The 23,976-nt window shown below is 38.0% G+C and overlaps 1 protein-coding gene across 1 annotated transcript in view; it reads left to right on the top strand.

The window, feature by feature from the left end:
• The window catches only part of HAO1 (hydroxyacid oxidase 1), a 739,548-nt gene that overhangs the window by 133,523 nt on the left and 582,049 nt on the right, over window positions 1-23,976 (top strand). Inside the window, exon 2 of the mRNA XM_044056547.1 lies at window positions 1,925-2,076. Coding sequence (XP_043912482.1) covers window positions 1,925-2,076 — 152 coding nt within the window. The remainder of the gene's footprint in view (window positions 1-1,924; window positions 2,077-23,976) is intronic.

Genomic DNA, 23,976 nt, shown 5'->3' with positions numbered 1-23,976 from the left:
CAGGCCAAGTCATTAATGACGGTGGACAACAAGCACTGTTAATGTTGGATTTGGAGTTGTTTCCCAGATGCTGGTGTTTTGTTCTCTTGGAGGGTTGGCTGTGCAGAATGGATGTACTTCCTTTTCAGATGCCAAGGGAGATAACTTAGCAAAATATCTGATTGGATGGAAGACTGTTTGCAAGACAGGCTGGTGTTTTTTGTTAGACTGATTTTAAATTCTCCTGATTTGGTTCAACATCTCTTCTTTCAGCACAGTCTGTGATGAATAAATTGAGAAATGGAACCCATGAAAACAGCTCTATTAATTTAATCCACAGTCAAATGTTCGCAACAACTGTTATGGAAAACTGAAGACAGGGCGAAATATGCAGCAATGTGGTCCCCTTGGTTGTGCAACAAATCATGAAACATATGTCTTGTCATTCTTTAGCTTATGTGACTGTCCTTTATATAGAACAAAAGACATTAATAATGCAATATACAAACACACTATGACATGTGTAGGAGCGAAATGGGGTTTCTTTGTAATAGAAATGGTGCATCAAGATACTAGGGGCGGACCTTGGGAGAACAGGATAGAAGTTAGGGAATTATATTGGCAGTTATTACTTGAAGCCAATAAATTCCCAGGTCTTAATGAACACATTTCCATAGCCCCCATCTTAAGGATGAGGGCAGCTAAGTTGTAGCACCTTTTGGTGCTATCTAGATTTAAGCATTTGTTACACTTCTATATATTACATTAAGCTGAGCACAAATATTTTGTTTAGTTAACTTTAAGGATAAGAATGTGAACAAATAGACTTTTTTCTGTAAGTTTCCTTGTACGATAAATTTATATACCTTTTTAATAATTAAAAAAAATAATATATATAGCATACAATTGCTTTTTTAACTGTGTTTTTTATTATAAACCCTTGAGCATGTATGAATTTTCTAAATACGTGAATTTTATTCCTGTATTAATTTAGTAATATTACTGAATGTACAAGTGTACAAATAGGTTTCAGTAAAAAGCTTTTATGTATTTGTTTGTATTCACAGTAACTCTTTTAGGTAGAGGGTGTATTTACTAATGAATATAAAAGGGCTTATGTGTGTTACCATTTTAAATGCATTAATTAAACATTAATTGATTAACTATAGGGGGAAGGGGTATAAAAAGATTTGGTACAGCATAGATAAAATTTGTTACATCTGATGAAGTCCGGTGGATGAAAATGCCGTGTGATGTGTGCGTTTATTTACTGAATAAACCTAGCTGTCTTTTCCATTATCAGCATTTAGACTTATTTATTTCTCCTCCATTGGTGCCTGTTTTCATTTTCAAAATTGTCCTTTTCATTGCTGTGACTATTAATTACATTTGTAAATCATTTGAGATCTACATAAGGATATAGGTCATATCACATCTGCCACGGCTGGTTCTTGCTATGTTTATATGTATCAGTTGCAGTTAGAAATGTGAACTAAAATAACAGCAAGAGAGTCAATAATCATGTTACAGTATTGTAAATAAATGTACTGAAGAAATAATTTCTTGCTGCAACTTAAATGTTTTTAATAGTTTAGCAGTAGTAGACTGCTGAGCATGCTGTACAGTGTTTCCAGTGCATTTACTTTTCTTAAATTTATGTAGCCAGTGAATATTTGTCATACATATTCACAGGTACCTTTGGATTTACATTATGTTGATCAGCAGATTGGGTGCACCACCTTTTAGCATCTGTAGATTGACAGCATATATAGAATGCCAGAATTATGTGATAAACTGTCCTAGGGGAATGACACATAGCTATCATTCTTTCATAGTATTATCTGCTTACAATGTGTATAGCATTATACTTTGTAGTCCATAAGGATACACATATGATGTAAACAATTGATTGTACAAATTAATATTTTTCATCTTTCAATACCAGATGGACACTAAACCCACGAGTACTCAGAGATGTGTCTGTGCTAGACACATCAACAACAGTCTTGGGACAGCGAATTAGCATGCCGATCTGTGTTGCTCCTACAGCTATGCAACGCATGGCTCATCCTGCTGGAGAAACTGCGACTGTAAGAGGTAAGGAGCATGAACAGAAGTTTATTATTTATTATTTAATTTGTTCACTGTGAAAATCTGACTGTGTCAAAAAGTGCCCATTTTTCAGCAGAGAACTGGGGAGAAAAGCTTTCACTAACAGTGAATATTTTAGTAACACATTGAGTAAAATATCCTACCAGGATACATTTTAATTATTTACAATGTTATAAACAGAGAAAAAAATTACAAAAATGTTACTGAGAAAAAGAAGAAAAAAATATATACAATTGCAACTTCAGTACACATTTTGTACTTACAGTAATATTACTAAAAGTTGTACTTTTCTGTTTTGAGTTCTTTAACATGGAGAGGTAAACCAAAACAATGACTGTAAAGGTCACGCAGAAAAAAAAATCAGTAAAAACTAAATGAAAACTCTAGCCAAGCTACAATTTCCACTGAGTGACCTCTCAAACCTCCTGTATTAGAGGCACATGGGATATATGCAAATGACCCTTATGTACATCAGGTGTTTCAGCTATATGGCGATTCTGAATGCCCACGACTTTTTAAGTCATTTGTCATGGGCATGGCTAGAGCTTTCATTTAGTTTAAACATGGAGAGGTAGGAAAGAGTAGGACAGGTTAGTGAGGACAGGGAAAAGTAGAGATGATAAAGTACTGGTGAAAAGGAAGAATTCAGTTTAGCCAGTGATTTATCAGGGTCAGCCTTCTATTTTCCTACTGAACATTCAGTATCAGAAAGTGTCAACACATCTTGTCTGTTCAGATTACTACATTTTCTTGTATTCTTGGATTTCAGACCAGCACTGGTGAAGTCAATGCGCATCTCATTTGGCATGTCTTTGGGCATTGATAGCATTTTTTTTTTTGCATAGGGAAAATAAAAAATAATCAGGTGATGGTACATCAGAAAGCCCGTTTCTCATAGTAGAAAGTGATGGTAGAATGTTTGGCATGATGATTTGCTGAGTATCTGTATAGTGGAGAAGTCTGGAACCCTAGACAGAATAGTTTCATTCAAATTAGGTATTGTAATACAGATCTGATTACTGCATGGGCTGATATGTTACAAAACTCATTACAACATAAACTGGTAGATGAGAAAAAATAACTACTATGGCGTAGTGAACGTGGTTTGTTAGGATACATGTAAGTTCTTCAGTTCCATCACAAATGCAATGGCCATTGGTGCCCTATTAGAACTACCAACAAAGCTTTGTCTCCATATTTCAGGAAGCTTTGAATTCAACAAGAGTGACACTGGAAGGAATAACAATGATTCCCAGAAGATTTCAGAAGCGTCTTGTGGATCTCCTGCTCTAGTAGCATATTCATGTGCTGAGCAGAGAAGAAAGTCTGGCTGAAGTGAAGCAATTCCTTTAAAAGTATAATATCCAGATCATTTAGGGCTTGATATTATAATGACAATGCCTTGTATTGTACAACAGCCTTCAGGCCAGTGAGGGCAAAGGCAAACACTGAAACACAGGGATGATAATCTCCAGGATAGGTAGGGATGCTGCTGAGGAGCCTGTCTGCAGAGTTCTCTCCATGCTGTAGACACTGAAAGTTAAGTTATACCAGTCTAAGTTAAAGGGCATTGCAGTAGATAAGTTGGGGAAACTAAAGCATGAGTGAATATTATTAGGTCCTTTTGCAGATCAAATCGTTTAATCCAATATGTGTTTCCTAGATGAGTTCTCATCTGCTGCCACTTGGTCATTCAGTGGCAGTAAGGAGACCAGTGTTGCACACCCTGCTGAGGCTCAATAAGGTTTCCCTCCAAATTAATTTTAGGGTAAAGATTTAGAACAAAGTAGATCCAGTGATCAAATGCACGGTAGTCTGTTTTTCAGGCCTAAGCCTTGCCCTGCTGATAGCCAGCCATTTCAGTATAATTTTCTTTCAAATTTTAATGGATTAAGAGCAGTTATCACAGATATATTTGTCTGTGATTTTCTTGAAAATAAGAGGTAAACCACTCAACAGCTGTGGTAGATATGATACAGTAGGTCCGGAGATGCTTCAGAAAGATACCATGGTGCACTGTGTCAAATGCTGCTGTGAAAGCTCAAGGACAACCAAGCTTATGTACTCCTGCTCATCCCACAGAACATTAAATACCCCATTGAGGACTGTCTCAGCACTATGATAGCTTCTGAAACCAGATAGACATGGATTGTAAAGGTTATGGATAGAAGAAAAGTGGCCAAGTTTTATATATATATATATATATAAATATATATATATATATATATGTATATATATATATATATATATATATATATATATATATGTGTGTGTGTATATATAAACCAGTTTTGCTATTACTTTTCTACTATATAGAAGGTTTGGAGATGGGATAAAGAGTTTTCAAGATATGCAGACCCAAAAGTGGTTTCTTAGGATGAGTGTAAAAAATGCCTGTTTTATCACTGCCAAAAAAACACTGCATAGTCTGCAAAAAAGTGTGAAGACAGTTATGCAAGACTGAACACAGCAAGATGGTCCAGGATTCAATACACAATGAGTAGAACATGAGTGAAAGCAAAAATAGAAGAGCTACAGACAGGGTAATAACCATTAGAGGTAGAACAAAGTTTCCAGCCTTATAAAGGCATTCTTATTAGTAATGTACTGAGTGACTCACAGTCTGTGTAAAAATGGTTTTATGATATGTGAAAGAGGCTGGACTACACAGTCTGCAGTCAGGAAGAGTATGTTTGGTTGATTAAATGCTAAAAAGATCTGATGGGATAAGAATATTGCCTTCTTATAAGTGACCTCTCAGCACAATAATGTTCTTTTGGTCAGTGTCTGCCTTTTAACAAACCAGTATGTCACTGCCTGTGTACATCTTCCACCTTAACTCTCAGATACCATGCAGTTTTTGATTGTACCATCACTCATGAAACAGTCAATATGTGTTGGGTATGGAGTGAGGCTGCTGTTGAGAACTTTAGTGGCAGTATGATTTTAAGATTTCACCAGTTCACTGGAATCTTGAGGACTCTAGTCCAGAAGGCAGTGGTCTCAGAATAATAAGAACTCCATAAATTCTTGAAGATAGACCTTGATGCTGATAGGTGGATGGAGACAACAGTATGCTTACAGATTGTTCTTGTTTCAGAGACATATTCAGGTTAACCGATTTGTCTAGCTGGGACTTGAGTAAATGCCTAGTAAGATCTAAAACAGAGGGCTACATCTTGACAGTGGTGGTCAATTTAGGAAATAAAAAACAAAAAGGTACACAAGGATGGCAGTGTTCATATGGGGCCTAACATCTCAGGTAGCCTGGTTTCGCTATAAACATCCTGCACCAATTCAAAAACAATGCCTAGCTTGTTCTGGATGAAGCTCGCATTAACCACCAACATCCTAGAGAGAGCCAGTAGATCTCAGACCTCATATTTTAGTTGGAAATAATAACCTGACCCCTTGTGTATTGAACAGAGAATGGCAAATCTGCCTTTGTTCAGTTTCACTCCAGAGTTTCTAAAAACGCAAAGCTGTAAGTATTTTCCAGGGGATATTCAACTTGTCTAAGCAACTATCATTTCACTTAATTACATACTCATTCATGTAATCTTGCCTTGGCTACCACTCTGAAGTCAGCTGTGCAGAAAAAAAAATATTGGATTTACAAGGAAAAGTAAGATATCACAGGTAGCATCTATATTTTTTAAAATATTTGTAAACATTATATAGGTACGTATACCTTTTAATTGGTTCCTGAATTTGTAGAAAGTCCCCAACATTGTCTGGTAGCTTTGCCCTGACACTTGTAAAAGTTTTGATTTTCTGGAAAATCACATAGGATTGCAGTATGTCAATAATATAGACCCTAGTGTTCCATATTCCTTATTGTTAAAATTCAAGTTGATGTAAAACTTATTGCTCTATTAACTTTGTAATTCAGCTTGAGTAATATTTCAGAATTGTCACTTATTTTCGACCTTTGTCTTTAGCAAAGAAGTTCAAAATCATAAAAAGTATGAAGAACTTGATTTTAACTGACTTTGTTATTAAGTTAAAGCTATCTTTTCTTATTATGATGAGGCTGCGGTGGTGCAGCGATTATCTCTGTCGCCTCACAGCAAGAGGCTCTCCGGTTTGATTCTTGGCTGGAGTACCTTCTGTGCAGAGTCTGCATGTCCTCTGTGTGGTTGAGTGGCATTTAAAGACATGCAGGTAGATGCGTGTGTGAATGGGTGTGCCTTTTTTCAAGGTTGGGCACCGGGCTTACAACTTGGCACTGTAAAAATCCACTGCCAATCATAAGCGGACCTGTGATCCACTGTGGCGACCCCTAATCGGGAAAAGCCGAAAGACATTGCTATTATTATCTGGTGACTTGTGTTTTGTTTAAGTTATAATCTTGAAGTAGTTGAAAGTGTTTTGTTATTTATCTTTTCCTCTCTTATTATGGTAAATATCTCTAACAATGTCAGAACAGAGCTTTCCCTTTCCTGTCTTTTGAAACACTCACTGATTTTTTCAGAATACCCCCGATTTTGCTTAATATTTTTGTGTTTGATTTTTCAGGTAAATCATTTCGGATTACAGTCAGTCAGTATTGCCAGAAATTAGAGTTTCATGTTTCTTATTGTTCAGAAAATACTTGCTAATACAAATCCTTTTACTAACTTTTTAGTGAATTTTAATAATATTTAAAAATTATCCTGGATTGGGGCCTTTGCCCCTCCATCAGTTTTGGCTTTGTCATTGATTTTTGATAAAAAAGGTTTAGAGCTATGCTGGGACTGTATTTACACAGCCCTCATCTTCTGGGCCTGCAGTGAAGGTGAGATCTTGCTGGTGGAAAGGCTGTCATCCTGGCAGCATAGTTGTCTTTCCCTAATGCTTCCTTTCCCTGAGTGACTATGGGTAGTGAAGCAGAGAAAATAATGATGGGGTCAAGGGAATATGTGTTTCCACACAGACTAAATCCATAGGCATAGAGCTATGCTGTTCTTAGTAGACCTATGTGGGAGACTGACAGCTCTTTACTCCTGCAGAAAAAATGACTTTCGGATTTGCTATAAGTGCTTTTCATTTATTCTAATTTGCATGAACAGCACTCATTGGAATTACCTTTGGTGAGTAGACATGAATCAGTCATGTACAACCATTAACTATTCCTCTGTTGTTTCAGTAGCTGTTCTGTCATCTAGGTGCACTACCATTTGTAACTGCACTCCTGCCCTCCCCTTAGGAGGCGTAAGCTGATATTACCTGCTCAGCCACATCTTTGTTTGGGTCACCTGGTTCCAGTCAGGATTTAATGCCTCTGTGCCTTAAATTGTTCTAGAAGTTTTCCCTTTCAAAGCTGCAATCACAGTTCTTGCTGGCCCTCGGACTATTTCTGACTAAAACTGTGTGTCTGTAATGGGTCTGTTACTATGTCATATTGAATCCCGGCATGCTGGACCATGCCACATGGGAACTAACACACTGAATGCACACTTTGCAATTCACTGGGATACATATCTCTCAACTTCTTAGTGCAAGAAATCTGATCAAAGCCTGATAAAATGCAGGGACAAAAGCCCAAAAATAGGGACATATCTTAAATATTGCTGTTATAAACTTAGAAAGTTGCTAGAGTAATAGGGTTTATTTTAACCTACATTTTCTGAAGGATTTGAAGTATGTAACTCAAATGTAGGTCAATATTTAGTATCCTCAGTCCTCAGATCATCCCAGTGATTTGCCAGAAAACCACAAATTTTATGAAGTCTGGACAGTCTGTGAAAATCTGGACAGCTGAGAGGTATGCTGGGATAGCAAGAAATATAGCATGCATTAAGTGACTCTGAGTTACTTGTGTAACTACTTGTAATAGAAGAAATATAATCACACATGCTCTATAATTGCATTGCTAGCATTTGATTCTGAGTTCATATATTGTTTTTTTTACAATAATATTCACATGCTTTTTGTTACTGATATAGAAAACTAAGCACCTTTGTCAAACATTCCGGTTTAAGTACTACAGGGTGATCACTGCATGACCTTTTTAGGAAAAGCAAGAGTGATATATAAATTCCACAACAAACTAAAATAGAAAATGCGTAACACTTATTTAACAGAGTTTCTGATCTAGGTGGTAACGTTTAAAATTTAACATATACATCCATATTTCACTATTCAACCAGAAAATAATTAGGTCCATGAATAAACCAAACTGTAACTTAAATCTGGTTAACATTTCAAACTGTAAGTTCATTTAATGAGCTACATAAAACAAACCAGTAATATAATCCTCCCAAGCCTTCCATTTACTCAAATATCTCTCTTTCAGTTTAAGGCCATCTGTGGCTACATCCAACTCAGCTGACATTTTTATCCAATCAAGGGACTTTTTCATAACAGGAGAAAAATTTTCTTCCATTTGCAGGCGATGCATTTTTCTTGAGTGTTATGAACTGCTTTAAATCCCTACCAGGCCCTTACAAGATCTTGCCATCTTGTATTCCCAGCAAGGAAAGATACAGGGCAGAATCTATTAAGTGTAGCCAGACTTCCTCACAGATTCCTCACAAATCATTTTTAAAAATTTCTAGTGTCTTACACTGCCAAAAATGTCTATGCATTCTCCTAAAGCCTCTTCAGAACATCTGCAACAGGATGCAGTGACTGACCGTTATAGCCATCCGGGAATGAATGTAAAATATTTGAACTGGCACTGCTATCCAAGACAACGAACTTTCCTACAGCAAGTAGCATAGCCAGGGACCTGAAGTAAGCTGGACCATAATTGCCATGCAGCTGAGGTTTGTAGATCTTTTGACCATATTAATTTATATTTTCAATCAGTTTAGATATTGTTGCAACCAATGTTTTATACATGCTACTTGCAGTCTCTACAGTACCCTTCCTCTTTCCTCTCTCTTATCAAGCACCCATCTAATCCATTTTGGCCAGTTAATTTCCTTAACTGTAAATAACTTAGTCTTCTTTAAAATACTTATCAACATTTCATTGAACGGCGTTCCTTCTGCCCCTAATTAAAGATGCTGGCTGAAAGTGATCAAATCTGCTGCCCCATCTCTGACCAGCAGTCAGTCCAGCTGTATAAAATTACAGCCAGTGAGCTGCTGCCCAAATGGTCATTGCTGTACTTCCCAGTACTTAGACATACTAATGGGAAAATGCCATGCAACTATCTCATTGTATACATCTCCGTGAAAGCCCAGTGAGTAGTGCTGAGAAGGTCCATAATAATCCCTCAATCCTGTTTACATTGTTTACTTCTTTTCATATTTAGCCTTCAGAGAAACTCTCTAATCCTCCCAGGGAAGACAGAGCAATATCAGTCCAAGTACATTCTAGAGCAATAAACCCATGCAGTGATTTTCATGTAGCGGAACAGTTGTAGAGAGATGAGGAAGATTGTAAGTGTTGTCACACCGTTGGCTTTGCTCCAGTCCAAAATAAAGTCAGGTTGCTACTTATTAAGTTTTGAAAGTAAGTGTGTCAGAAGATGGACTGGGAGACCATGAAAAGTATAAAGCAGCAGAATGCCTGGACTCTTTGTATAAAGTACAATTAGAGGAAGTTCTATCTCAAGCAATAATTCTTAGTCTTCAATTAATTGCCTCCATAGGTCAGTTCTGCAGGTGATGTAAAGTGTTCCCCCAAGATAAGTGAAATGATCTTCACCCTGTAATAAAGGTTAGACATGAAAAAGCCCTGAGGGGAAAGTGTAATTAAGTTTAATTGTTTTGGACCTTTGCCCATTAATTTTATATCCCAAAATAGCACCAGATTACTCACGTTTGTCAAAAGATAGGTGTAGTTCCCCACCAAGGCTTGTCAACTAGACCAACAGGACATTTGCATATAAAGAGATTTTGCAAGTATGTCCATGGAGAGAGTATATGACAAAGGGAAGACCTGATGTTTTGTGGCCAATGATTCCAGATACAAAGGAAACATTAATGGGAACAGAGGACACTCTTGCCTGACTCTCCTACATACAGAGTGTACTGGTGCTATCCTTAATCTCACTTTAACAATCCCAGAGTCATATTCACTAACTTATGTGTTATTCATTGTCTGTTTCAGTACCATAGAGAGATAAATCCAGTCAACATATTCAACTGACTTTCTAATGTCCAAACAATCCAACAATAGGGACTTACCTGCCATATTAGCATCTTCCATTACAGTAGCTGTTTTATTAAATGATCAAAGGTAGACCTGCCTGGAACAAATTCTATCTGATCCAGATGAATCTGTCGTAGCAGATAACCAGCAAGTGTCTTAGCTGATGTTGCTGTAAACAGCTTATAATAATGGTTTAGAACAGAGATAGCCCTATATGAGGCTACCCGTGAGTGCTGCTTCCCTTGCTTCTGAATAAACAAGAGAATCAACTGTTTCCAGGGGGAAGAAGTACCAGTAGAAAGGACATATCTCACAAGATGTTTTTTACTCTATAAGTAAATTTCAAGAGGGAACCATTCCAGGCACAAGATTTTACCCATACCCTATCTTTTCAGTACTTGTTTCACTTCTAACAGAGACTAGAACTACTATGGTGGTAGCATGGGTCTAATCCACTCTGGGTGAGGCCATAGTGGATAAATGCTTGACTTGTCTAGCCCTTTATTGCCACATACTAGTGTCTGCAGTATAATGGATAGAGTAACATTAGAGAAAATAATTTAACATCCCAGAGGGGGTTGCTGTAAGCATTTCCATAACTGAATCCTTAATTCTAGGAATAATTTTTTCTGGTATTTGTTGACTGCCTTCTTGCCAGATATTTTGGCTCGATACAATAACCACAAATTATTTTATTTTAAGAAATGTCTTTGTCTGTTCTACTTTATAGCTCATATTTTTTCTGTGCTGTCATGAATTTCCTGCAGCTGCTGTAAACAACCCCAATTCTGTTCAGTAACCCTTTCCTTGTAGTGCAAAGGTTCTATATACATTCTTTTAGTTTAGAACCAGTGTTAGTGTATAGTCTGACATTTGGCACAGATATTTAAGGGTGAGAGTTGTAGTTCCTGTACAAGAGGGCTTCATTCCCTTAGAACTTGTTTTCCTACTGTGCTGTCTTGAACAATTCACTCAACCAAACATTGCTCTTGGGTGGCCCTTGAAAAGGGATTGTGTGTCCAGTGGGCCTACCTAGTTAACAAATGGATATTATTATTGTTATTCTTTTAAAGACCCAGCTAAACATGCTTTGAAATGATCTCATTCTACAGGATGATACCTATGGATTCATAGGTGTTTATAGGTGGTTACTAGGCTAATAGCCATAGGAGGTTATAGGTTCTTACTAGGCTAATGGGCCTAGGAGGTCGCAATGTTGAAAATTACAGACATATGAACCAGAGATTATTTTAATACCTTAGAGCCTTAGCTTTGTGCCTTTAAAAGACTCCCACTAAACAGCTCTTGGTGGCTTTTTTAAGCCTATCTATGCCTTCCTGTTTGTACATAACAATATAAATTACCCAGGGGCATATAGGTAGATTTAGGTGGCAGAGCATTTATAAGCTACCTCTGTCCAATAGGAGTTTATGTGCTAATCCAGGATAAATTTGTGATCCCCATCCTGTCGTCCAGGTTGCATTTGAATAGGATCAGGGAGTAACTCTCCTACACATGGTGGGAAGCCTGTTCTAGAGCAGGGTTAGTATCTGAGACAGATGCCTGTCCCTCCAACATGTACTATGTATGCTGCAAATGAGGTTTAGGCCCTTTTAGTGGGTATTTGTAATGATGTTAGACTTGCAGATGCGCAGCAAGCCCAAGGGTACTGGATCAGATGATGCCTTGTAAGAAAGGCATAGATCACCTTTCAGTAGTTTGTAGGAGAATGAGCATGAAGCTATGGCTGTGGGGTGGTCTGCATTTTCCATGTGGTTTAAGACTTGTATTCTTTTTGAGACAAACCTCTGTGGGCATTCTGTTTGTTGCATATGTCTGGTCAAGTGCATACTGAAAGGAGCATTGTACTCAATGATTGGCCTAATAATGGCTGAGTACAGCAGGGCATCATAAGTTGCTCAGTATAGAATGATTTCCTTACAACAGTTGACTCGTCATTGTCAAAGGCCAAATCACTGTCCACATATGTTCCAAGTCCCTAACCACTGGGTTTGCTCTTCGTGATGTCATGTCTATGTGGTAATTCTGGGGGTGGATGAATTTCAAAAGGATACTATTATACATTTTTTGATATTCAGGTTTAGACCATGGCTATGGCATGAATTATTAGCTTGTGACAAACTCTTTTGGATGATATTAGTGTCTCTGAGGGATACTATGACTGCTCTGAACTTGTAGCTGTCTGTAAACTTTGTCAGCCTTTTACAGCAGCTTTGATTTCCAAAATCTAGGAGCAGCACCAGCACTGAACACAAAGTGACTCTGCTAGTGACTGACCTCACCTGGGATAGCCCATACCAGGAGTGTAAAATGTCCCCATTTTGCCAAAAAAAAAAAAAAAAAACAATCAAACATTCATTTCCAAAGTGTGAATATAAGAATTAGTGGAACTGTTTAATCTAAGTAGCAAAGGTGCAGGATCTAACAGAACTACTAGGAGGATTTCCAAACTATTTATCAGGTGGCCATGCTCTTCAATAATTTGCAAGTTATTTATTTTCAAGTAAATACAGAAATGGGATAAGAAACATATATATATATATATATATATATATATATATATATATATATATATATATATATATATATATCCATATATATATATATATATATATATATATATATATATATATATATATATATATATATATATTCAAGAGGCAAAGTAAGAGTCTATGGGTATCCACCATGTCAAAAATAGCAATGTATTTGTTGATTTGCTACCTGGAGGGTGGAGGTGGGGTGGGGTGCAGGCCAGAAAGAAACTTTTTTACTGTGAACATTATGTTACAGTCACTTCTCCAAACTCCTACCCTGTCATCATCATCACCATCAACCCCATTTTTTTTTTACCTTTTTCTACATGGAGTTGGGGTGTCTTGTCAGTTGTCACCATCTTGGTCTAATCTCTGCCACTCTTCTACCTTCTTTGACATTCATGCCTGACTGTTGTAGTTATGTCACACAATCCATCCATCTTTTTGCTGGATGCCCTAATTTCCTTTTGCCTTCTTCCTGTCTGTCCTAACTGTTATTTACCAGATTATCATTTGTTTTTCTACACATGGGACCAAACCATCATAATCTGTTCTCTTTGACTTTTTCTGCAATTGGAACTACATTGGCTTCTGCTCTTATGTCCTCATTTCTTTACCTGTCCGACAGTGTGCATTCTATCACCCATCTCAGTCACTTCATCTCCATCATGTCTAGCTTTGTCAATTGTTCTGCCTTTACTGTCCAGTTTACCATACCATACAGTAGTACTGGTTACACCACTGTTTTGTACACCTAACTTTTCAGCTTCTTTGGCATTCTTCTGTCTTACACTACCCCCTGCCACTCTGTGGCATTGGCTGCAGCCCCTCTGATTCTAGCTTTGACCTCCTCATTCAGACTTCCTTTCTCTTTAACTACACAGCCAAAATACTTGAAGCTGTTAACCTGTTCCACTATTTTCCCTCCTGTCTGAATTCTCAGCTTATTCTGATTTCTATCATTTGCTGTAATTACAATTGTCTTATGTGTACTTAGTTTCATCTTATGTACCTTCAGTTTTGCATTCTTTTCCCCTATCCTTTGCTAGAGTTCTTGCCTGTAATGCCATATCATTTGCATACAGCAACTTTGTTGATCTGTTGTCTCTGACCTGTTTGCTAATATAGTCTATTACCAGTATGAACAGCAGTGGCCTCTGAGCTGAACCCTGATGCACATCCACACCCACTAGAAACCCCTTTGTGAGCCTGAACACTGTTCATACTTGAGTCACTGGGTCCTGGTACATAGTTTGCACTATTTGTACCAGTGTTTTAGGGACTTTGAACCACTGCAGGATTGACCAAATCAGCTTTCTTGAGACCTTGTTATATGCTTTCTCTAAGTCTAAGAATGCCCAGTTAGACTCTTTCTTTATCTGTAGGTTTTTGTCAGCTATCTGTCTCACTGAAAAAATTTGGGTTGGTAGTCCTGCCTCCTGATCTGAATCCAAACTGCTGATCTTCCATCTTACTTTCTACTACTCTACATACCTGTTTATCAATCAGCCTCTCCATAACTGTCATGCAGTGTAGCAGGAGTTTGATGCCCCTGTACTACCCACAGTTGTGGGATGCCCCCTTTGCTCTTGTACACTGGCACTAGTGTGTCTATTCTTCAGTCATGTTGGTTAGTTCTTTCTTTCCATACTTCTTTCAGTACCATCAGCAGCTATTTCTCCCTTATCTCACCTAACATCTTTATCATATCTTCTGTGATCTCATCTGAGCCTGCTGCTTTCCCTGATTTCATTTTCTTAAGTGCTGTTCTTACTTCTTCTATGGTGAGCTCCTCCTCTACTTTCATTTTAGGCTGTGTCTGGGACAGTACAACTTCCACTGTGTTTTTTCATTCAGAAGTTGCTGGAAGTACTCTTTACATCTGCCTTTGATGTTCTGTGGACTGGTGAGCAGGTTCCTGCTGGCATCCCTTATGAAGAGTGACTGGCTTTCATCTTTATCTTTCTATCTTTGTCTTGCAATCTGATATAGTTTCTTTGTGTCATCTACTGAATTATTTTACAGAAGCTGGTAGAGTGCTTCTGATGTCTTATTCTTTACTATTGCAAATCCTCTCAGGCTCATTGTTAGCCAAAAAGTGTTTCTTCCTAGCCTGGTCTATCTTTTCTATCTCTCAGTCTTTCTTGCACGCCTTCTTTGATTTATGTCTTCCATCATCGGCTTTCCTTATGTACCCTATTTCCATACCTGGCTTGATTGTGCATCTGCATTCAGTATTCCTTACACATGCTATTTTTGAGGTGCTGCCATATTATATTCAAATCCACCTATTTCCTCTTCTTCATTTTGAGGTGCTAGACCCCTTGTTAATTCCTTGAACTCTTGTGCTTCCTCTCCAGCCAACTTCCAGATCTTTAGCCTAGTCTCTGTTTACCTTAGAGCCTTCTCTGACCACTGCTTGCAGCTGTATGTGGCAACCAGTGGTTTATGCTGTGGACTGACTGTTTGACTGGGGATGACTTTGCAATAAGTGATTCTACCAAAGTGTCCTTTGCTTACTAGGAGAAAGTCTACCTGAGTTACATGCGAGACACTCTTGTCTGTGATCTAGTGACTGTCTGTCTTACTGATCCATGTGTTTCCCACCTGCCATTTGTAAGGCAGATGTCTAGAATGGCCTTGCCTTCTTTATTTCTGTTGCTAAACCCATATAGACCCAGGCAGGCAGTCCTCATATCCTGTTTTGCCTGTCTGTCCTGATATGTGCATTCAGGTCACCCATTATCAATTCCAATTCATATTGTTCCTCTTTGTCTACTAGGTCTGGCAAATACTGTCAGAAAGTATTATTTTCCATGCTATCACAACCCTGGTGTGGGGCATAGGCTGAGATTATGAACAGTGTCCTATCATTCTACTGGAGTCTGATTGCCATGAGGCTGTGAGTAGCTTATTGACCCAGGGCTGTTGAGCTTTATGGCAGGTGTACACTGGCCATTTGGGGCATATACACCCCATCCCACCATTAGCACGTGTCCCTTGCATAGGTCAGATCTTCAACCCACTTATCTCCTGCAAATACCCATGCCCAATTGTTGACATTAGTCAAGAAAACAAAATCACTTAGAGCCATATTTTACACTACTGAGTTGCTAGCTCTGCCATGGAGCACAGACTGTGATCAGCATACTGCTGTTTTGAGGATACTGCACACAACAGTATGTGCCCAAAGCAGATAACCTATACAATTCTCCCTCTATTGACCACCATCTAGAGTCTGTGCTACTTCCCACAACTCCATTTTAGGCGAATTTGAGATAGAAGCACTCATCATGTTTTTGGGAGGTGGGAAGAGCCTCACAGAGTCACAAGGAGAACATGCAAACATCATACAGGCATTAGCTGAAAGATCAGAATCGAACCTTGTAACCTGTGCATGAGAGGCAAACATTTTAAACATTATGCCAAATGGTAGATCCTACCCTCTCTTGAAAAATAATTCACTATTTCAACATTTTAGCCAGCAAGGCCACCTAGATCCCCTGAAGAATACATGTATATATAGATGTAGATATAGATATAGCTGTAGCTATAGATGTGTTGTTAACAGTAACCAATCAAACCTCTAGTAAACCCTTAATAATTATGAATCTACCCTCCTCATCATTTTCCAGTTCTAATAGTTCAGAACATACAACCATTGTAACTGGTAGCAAAGCATGATATCTGCATGAAAGTTAACAGGAAATGGCTGTAAAAATAACTATATCCAATCAGCTTTCTATGCTTCATTGTGTGCTTCCTGTAAAACATTAAAGGTATACGTGTTTTGCTTGATATATAAAAACATCTTGTTTTTTTTTAACAAAATCTGTAAGTCCATTAACATTCCAAACATGCTTCTCAGCTGTACAGATTTTCACAGAATGTCCAGATTTTTGACTCATTTTTTTTGGTCCGTTCCTCATAAAATTTGTGATTTTCTGGATTTTTGTGGCAAATCAGTGAGGACTGAATTCACTAAATAATGACAGGCATTTAAGTTTGATACTTCATATGCTTTAGAAAATGCATGATAACACAACACGTTTTATGCTGTTAACATTCTAAGTTTATAAAGCAATAGTTAAAATTTGTCAATATTTTTGGGGCTTTGTCTAGATTTTTGGAGCTAAGAGGTTGACAGCTATGATTTCAAATCAGCAAAGAAAATATACGTTTCCCTTATAATTACTCACAGGAATGCAAAAATGGAATAAATCTTCCATTAAAGTAACATTATAGACAGCAAACCCAGAAAATAAGTAAGAAAAAAAAAACAATGCCCTTAATTTCCACATTACAGATTTCAATGTAATGCAGTGGTGTAAACCTTGTAAATACAGACAACCCGCTTTGCATAAATTACCTACAAAATATATGCTTCACTGCATGCGGCGAACACTAACATTTATAGCAGCACCCAGAAATGAAACTTTATAACTCCAAAAGACACATCGGAACTATATATATTGGAAGTACAGAAAATTCCAAGGAGAAGGCATATGCCTTTAGTTGTGCACAGAACTGCATTGATATACAGCTACACCATATATCATGGATTGGAGAGAGAGAAGAAATAAAAGCGAAGAAAAATTTTCCCCTGAAATAATAGCTGGTATTAGATTTCCCTGTCTCACCCATCACTCTATTTTGGTGAGTAATCATATTACTTTAAAAACATCAAATACCACTGTAAAACCTCTGGGTGTGGTTTTCAGTGTCAATAAAATCCAAGGAATGAAAAATGTTAGAAAAAAGTCAATTAATAAATAATGCAGACACTGCTCCTTAAAGAAGCACCACAGGGCTTTAAAACCATAGCATGCCTACCTGGAGGTGGGCCAGGCACTGACATTAGGCTCTTAACTATTGGATTCTTTTCCCATTTGAGCCTTAGGGTTATATCTAGGGCTTTGTAGTGGCAATAGCCAGCTCAACACTTAAAAGTGAAAAGTTTGGAAGTGAAATCAGATGTCACATGAAAAAAAGCTTAGTTAAAAACATTCAGCAAAAGTATTTTCCCTGTGTCCTTTTTCTATACTCCACTTCCCTCTTAGCTCCCAAATATTACCAACAGGGAACTACACAAACTTCAAGAAGCATACAAAAGCAAGCAGTGTCAACTTCATGTGTAAGAAGTTATAGTTGAGGTTCTACCATCCACCACAAATACTGCTTTCTGCCATTCAGTCAAACTCCTTTCAAAAACAAAAGGCCTTAAAGGTTTTCTGCACCTTGTGACTTGAGACTATCTACCATTCTTCTCTATAGCTAGTCAGGCAGAAGATATCTTTTGGTCACGTGCAGATGAACATCACTGCATACTAGAGTCAGCCTCATCTGGGAAATAGGATGTTACTTCATATTCTGGCAGCTGCAATCTTAGTTGTGCAGGATAAAGCATTCTGAATCCCCGATTATTTTTTCTGTACAAATAAATTTCAGGTTAATAAATAGCCCTTTGCTAATTCCAGTGGCGCAGTCAAAATCCACCAGTACCCCACTTTGTCTAACATTATTTTTTCCAGAATCCGCATGGCAGGCAGGATTTTACCTTTCACTGCATATGTTTCTAGATTAGTTTGGGCATTTGGGGCTTCCAATGTTGGGGCAGGAAGACATTCTCAGTCATTCAGTTTTCATCTCTTCATCAGAGATCTCAGCCTATTTTGCATTTTGCAGTGCATATAAGCACCACAGTCTCCAGCTTTTTTTTCTGTTGCACCCATGAAGTAAATATTCTTCCTCCTACCTTGGTCTTTCTTGTCAATTATTTTAGCTTGCAGGACTTCTGCATGTACCATGTTTGATTCTATGCCTTGTTTCAAGTCATCAAAGACTACAGAGTGTGTGTAAGTTGATCAGAGTAGGTAATCATTACTGTTTCCAAGCCCATGATTTTTGTATCTGATTTGTCAACATGTTCAAGCAGAGCTAAGTTAATTTTCTACAGCTCCAACATGTGGGAATTACATTTCTGATGCAATGTCTCCATGAAATTGACTATGTCTGTATTTGACATAGCTGCAGTAGAATTCAAAATCTTCTCTCTAGAGGCCATAACTCATGCAAAGCTCCTACTGACTGCAAGTTCTTTACAGAGGGTCTTCTATCTTTTGTTAGGTCACCAGACAGGGAATTAACTAGATTATATATAGAGGTATGTAGAGAGGTATTATCTACAAATGTTTTCACTAAAAACTGATTTAAATTCACTAATAGAAATCACATTTTAAACTGGGTTGGGGGAGAGTTCCTTAGAGACATGTCTCACTCCATCCTACCCTGAACAGATGTCAATATAATTTTGTTTTGTGAAAGTTTGAAGCGTCTCAGATATGGATTCTCATTGATACTCTGTTCATAGGTTCATAGATTCATAGGTGTGCACTAGGCTAATGTCCCTGGAGCCTTTACAAGCCTAGCCGATAGGTTACCCTGACATCATGCCACCCGACCTTAGTTCCCAGTGCCTCTGTTGAGTAGAGCCACTGGAGTGATTCCCGGGGTGAACTTTCTATTTCCCATCCACTCATCAAGATTTCTGTTGAAGAGGGCCAGTGAGGTGCTGTGTTTGGTATGGGAAGTCTATTCCATAGCATGGTCAGTCTCTGGGTTATGAACCTGCCCCTCCAATACATTCTGTTGATTGTGGTAATGAGGTTGAGGTTTCTGCAGCATGTGGTGCGGAGGGGTTAGGATTTCTTTAGATGCAGCATTTCTAACAGAGCTGGGTCAGACATGGCTTTGTAAATCTAGCAGAGATTGCCTCTAAGTAGGCGATATGAGACAGAGAATAGTTGGAGTTTTTGACACACACTCTCTCACTCCTACAGGCAGTTTAGAGTTCTCAATCTACCATATGGCATGTCTGAAATGTGGGAGGAAAATGGAGCATGCAGAGAAAATCCACATAAACACAGGAAGGGCATGCTAATTCTGCAAAGAAGGCATCTGTGTCTTGCTACACATGCTGAAAGCATATTTTAAACTCTCTAAAAGTAGAAGGATTTATAAACATCTGTGGATATTCTATCTTGTCTAAGAGCATTGTTTTCTAAATATTAAGAGCATTTGTGAGAAAATTCATGATGAGTGAATTAGTTTGATAGTTTGGAAAGGTGGAATGGACCTAATTAAAACATAAATTTGATATTTCAGCTATAATTTTATATATGCCTATAACAGCACTTTGAGTACATAGATTCAGAAATGTCATAATTTTACCCACATAAGGAATAAAATGATATTGGGCAAGTTGTTGAAAATTATCTACCTGTATGCCTATAACTGCCTATAACCTCACTTTGAATACATAGATTGTGCAGTTCAGAAATGTAATATTCTTCTTTCTGAAACTTTTATCTGCTTGAAATATTCCAATATACCTCTAGGGGTACAAAAACCCCCCAACAAAACTAAACAAAAAAAACTGCAGGGCACATATATGGTAATAGTTTGCTTTTGGTATTTCACCTGTTTGACAGAGTCTTTGTAAATTGACTCCCTTTTTGTATTTTCTAAGTTATATCGTTTGATGAAGTCATTTAAATGTTGTGATTCATGGTTCCATCAATAATCAAGTGCCAAGGACTAGGCCTATACCTCTCAACTTCTTAGACCAAGAACTATGGATGAAGCCATAAGAAATGGGGGACAAAGGCCTAAAAATAGGGACAGTTTTTAAATATTGCTCTTACAAACTCAGAAAGCTGATAGAATAAAAGATTTTGCATTAGCATCATTTTTTTAATAGGTATGAAGTCTGAAACCCAAATGTGTGAAATTATTTTCTGGATTAAATCCTCAATAATTAGCCAGTGATTTGCCAGAAAATCAAAATTTTATGAGGAATAGACAAAAATTATAAGGCAAAAATCTGGACATTCTGTGAAAATCTGGACAGTTGAGAGGTCTGACTAGGCCCTGAATCTTGCATGAATAAACCATTTAAATATATCTTGTGAGGGGATCTGGTTGTAGCACTACATGTATATTTTAATCCTTATATTCTCAAATGATAGTTGGGAAGCATTATTTTAATTCAGAGAGCTTTGAAAATGTTGGTGCCAGTCTCCAATGGGATATACGGGGAGTACAATCTTAGAAAAAAATTAAATCCAGACGTCAATGTAATGAAAGGTCAAGTCTGCCAATATGAGCACTGCTGTAAGGCAATCATAAAAAGTGAAGGAACACCTGAGACACAGGAAAGCCTATTTATTATAATTGAAATTATAAGGTGTATTTATTTAAGTACTTAATGCTTACAGTTAATGCAGTTTTATTGTTGATGGAAGTTTAGCAGATGACAGTTGAAATCACCCACAGTGGTTGTTTCATATTTCATGAACTCCATACCTTTCCTTGGTAGAAGGTATAGACTGGCTACTGTGTATAAAACGATAGCATGTTCTTGTACAACTGCTATACTACCAGTCTCATTCATTTATATGCTTATTATAAAGAGCATAGTGGGAGTCAGTTTTAGCGCTATGACCCTATCACTTCCTTTTGCCCAAACATATTATGATGGAAATCTTTGGGCACTTTTCATAAACGTGCCAGAGAATAGAGCTGGTTTGAAGCATAATTGTGTACAAATGCCTTTGCAATTCATAAAGAATTGCAAACAATGGGGGAAAACTCTTTATGTAGTCTTACTCTATTGTGTACACACAGTATACTATCCACATTACCACATATGCGTTTAACCATTTCCTAGGATTGCACACAATTCACAAACAATATATCACCTGCATATGGGCTTGTCCCAGTGCAGTAACTTATACGACTTCAGCTGTATATCAATAGATGTTGTACTGCTTATTAGTACAGTGATCACCCTTGCCTGCTCATTTGTTGTTTGGCAGACAGAGGTGAGCAGTATATTGGCAAGAAAATCAAAAATAAATAAGCAAACAAATACATGAATAAAATACAGCCCTGTTGCTTGGTTAGAAAATCTTTGCAAACTAAATCTCTTGTGGTGCAGGCAACCCTACTACCCAACAACTGCACCTTACCCCACCCCCACACATTAAATCTGACAAGGCCTTGTCAACATGAGCTTGTACAGCACTTGATTCCCTCATTAACCATATTATGATAATGATGCTACGTCACCGTCATGCATAGTGGATGGTGATTCTTTGCAGTGCAGTTATTGGTAAAGATTTCTTACCATACCATTTTTTTCCCTCTGGTGAAAACATTTCTTTTTTAACATTTCCACCAGTTTTTCATGTCTTTCCATTTTTGTTTATTTGACAGCAATGCCATGTCAAGATTACATGAAACACAGATAGGCCTACCTCACCTCTGCCAAGATACTCATAGACAACTGAACAAAGGTCAGGTACGGCTTTAACTTTTAAATCTCCTAAGGCACTCTATCTGCCAATTTCTCACCTGTCCTGTGTGGACTGTGCACCAAAAATCATCCCATGATGGTGTCTCCTCATTGGATATCTTATATTCAGGCAGCAGGCAAAAGAGTCAATGGCTAGCAGGCAAGCATCTGTGGTTGATTCAGATTTTCCAGTTATGCACCTCACTTTCTCTCTTGCCAACAGGCGGGCTTAGTGAATGCCTATATACCAAGCCTACTGCAGCTGAATGTTTATGTAGATCTACTCTGTTCAGACACAGTTCAATACTTTTCTTGTGCATATCTGCTCTGTTCAGACACAGTATAATGCTTTCCTTGGCAATATCTGCTCTGTTCAGAAACAGTGCAATGCTTTCCTTGAGCCTATCTGCTCTATTCTGATACAGTGCGATGATTCCCTTGTGCATATCTGCTCTATTCTGACACAGTGTGATGCTTTCCTTGTGCCTTTCTGCTCTGTTCTGACACAGTGTAATGATTTCATTGTGTATATCTGCTCTGTTCTGACAGTGCAATGCTTTCCTTGTGCCTGTCTGTTCTGTTCTGACACAGTGCAATACTTTCCTTTTGCATATCTGCTCTGGTCAGAAACAAGTGCAATGCTTTCCTTGTGTATATCTGCTCTGATCAGAAACAGTGGAACGCTTTCCTTGTGCATATCTGCTCTAGTCAGAAACAGTGTGATGCTTTTCTTGTGCATATCTGCTCTATTCTGACACAGTGCAATGCTTTCCTTGTGCATATCTGCTATGTTCTGACACAGTGAGATGATTTCCTTGTGCCTATCTGCTCTGTTCTGACACAGTGCAATGCTTTCCTTGTGCATATCTGCTCTTTTCAGACACAGTGTGATGCTCTCCTTGTGCGTATCTACTCTGGTCAGACATGGTGTGATTCTCTCCTTGTGCATATAGCTCACACCTGAGTTTTATTTTCACAGATGGCAGTCTTGCAGTGAGAATGTCACTGACTCATCCCCTGGGATGGACCACCAGCATTATTTTTCAGTTCTAACTATCTTCAGCTAACTCTTCCAATTTTATCCATGGAAGCAGTCTGATTTTAACCCCTTTTCCTTTTTTGATTCAATATAATGCTTTACCATGCTACATTAGGTTAGCTAGATTTATTACTATAACATGTTTCCAGACTGATTGTTATTGCAGTATTTTAGTAAAGTAAAAATTGAGAAAGTCACAGTTCATCAAAGGTGCTTGGTGTGACATCTGGAAAGAGGAAGGAGGACAAGGAGACCTGGTGGTGGAATGAAGAAGTACAGGAGAGTATACAGAGAAAGAGGTTGGTGAAGAAGAAGTGGGATTGTCAAAGAGATGAAGAAAGTAGACAAGAGTATAAGGAGATGAAGTGCATGGCAAAGAGAGAGGTGGTGAAGGCTAAGGATAAGGCATATGAAGAGTTGTATAAAAGGTTGGACACTGAGGAGGGAGAAAAGGACCTGTACAGATTGGCTAGACAGAGGGACCAAGCTACTAAAGATGTGCAGCAGGTAAGGGTGATAAAGGATAATGAGGGAAACGTACTCACAAGCAAGGAGAGTGTGTTGAGCAGATGGAAAGAGTACTTTGAGGGGTTGATGAATGAAGAGAATGAGAGGGAGAGAAGGTTAGATGATGTGTGGATAGTGAATCATGAAGTGCAGTGGATTAGTAAGGAGGAAGTAAGGATAGCTATGAAGAGGATGAAGAACAGAAAGGCTGTTGGTCCAGATGACATACCTGTGGAAGCATGGAGGTGTTTAGGTGAAATGGCAGTGGAGTTTTTAACTAGATTGTTTAATGAAATCTTGGAAAGTGAGAGGATTCCTGAGGAATGGAGAAAATGTGTTTT

Source organism: Protopterus annectens, chromosome 1.part2 (assembly GCF_019279795.1).
Source record: "Protopterus annectens isolate FY-2018-M chromosome 1.part2, PAN1.0, whole genome shotgun sequence".
In the NCBI taxonomy this organism is placed as follows: Eukaryota; Metazoa; Chordata; order Ceratodontiformes; family Protopteridae; genus Protopterus; species Protopterus annectens.
This window is presented reverse-complemented; position numbering and strand designations above follow the sequence as displayed.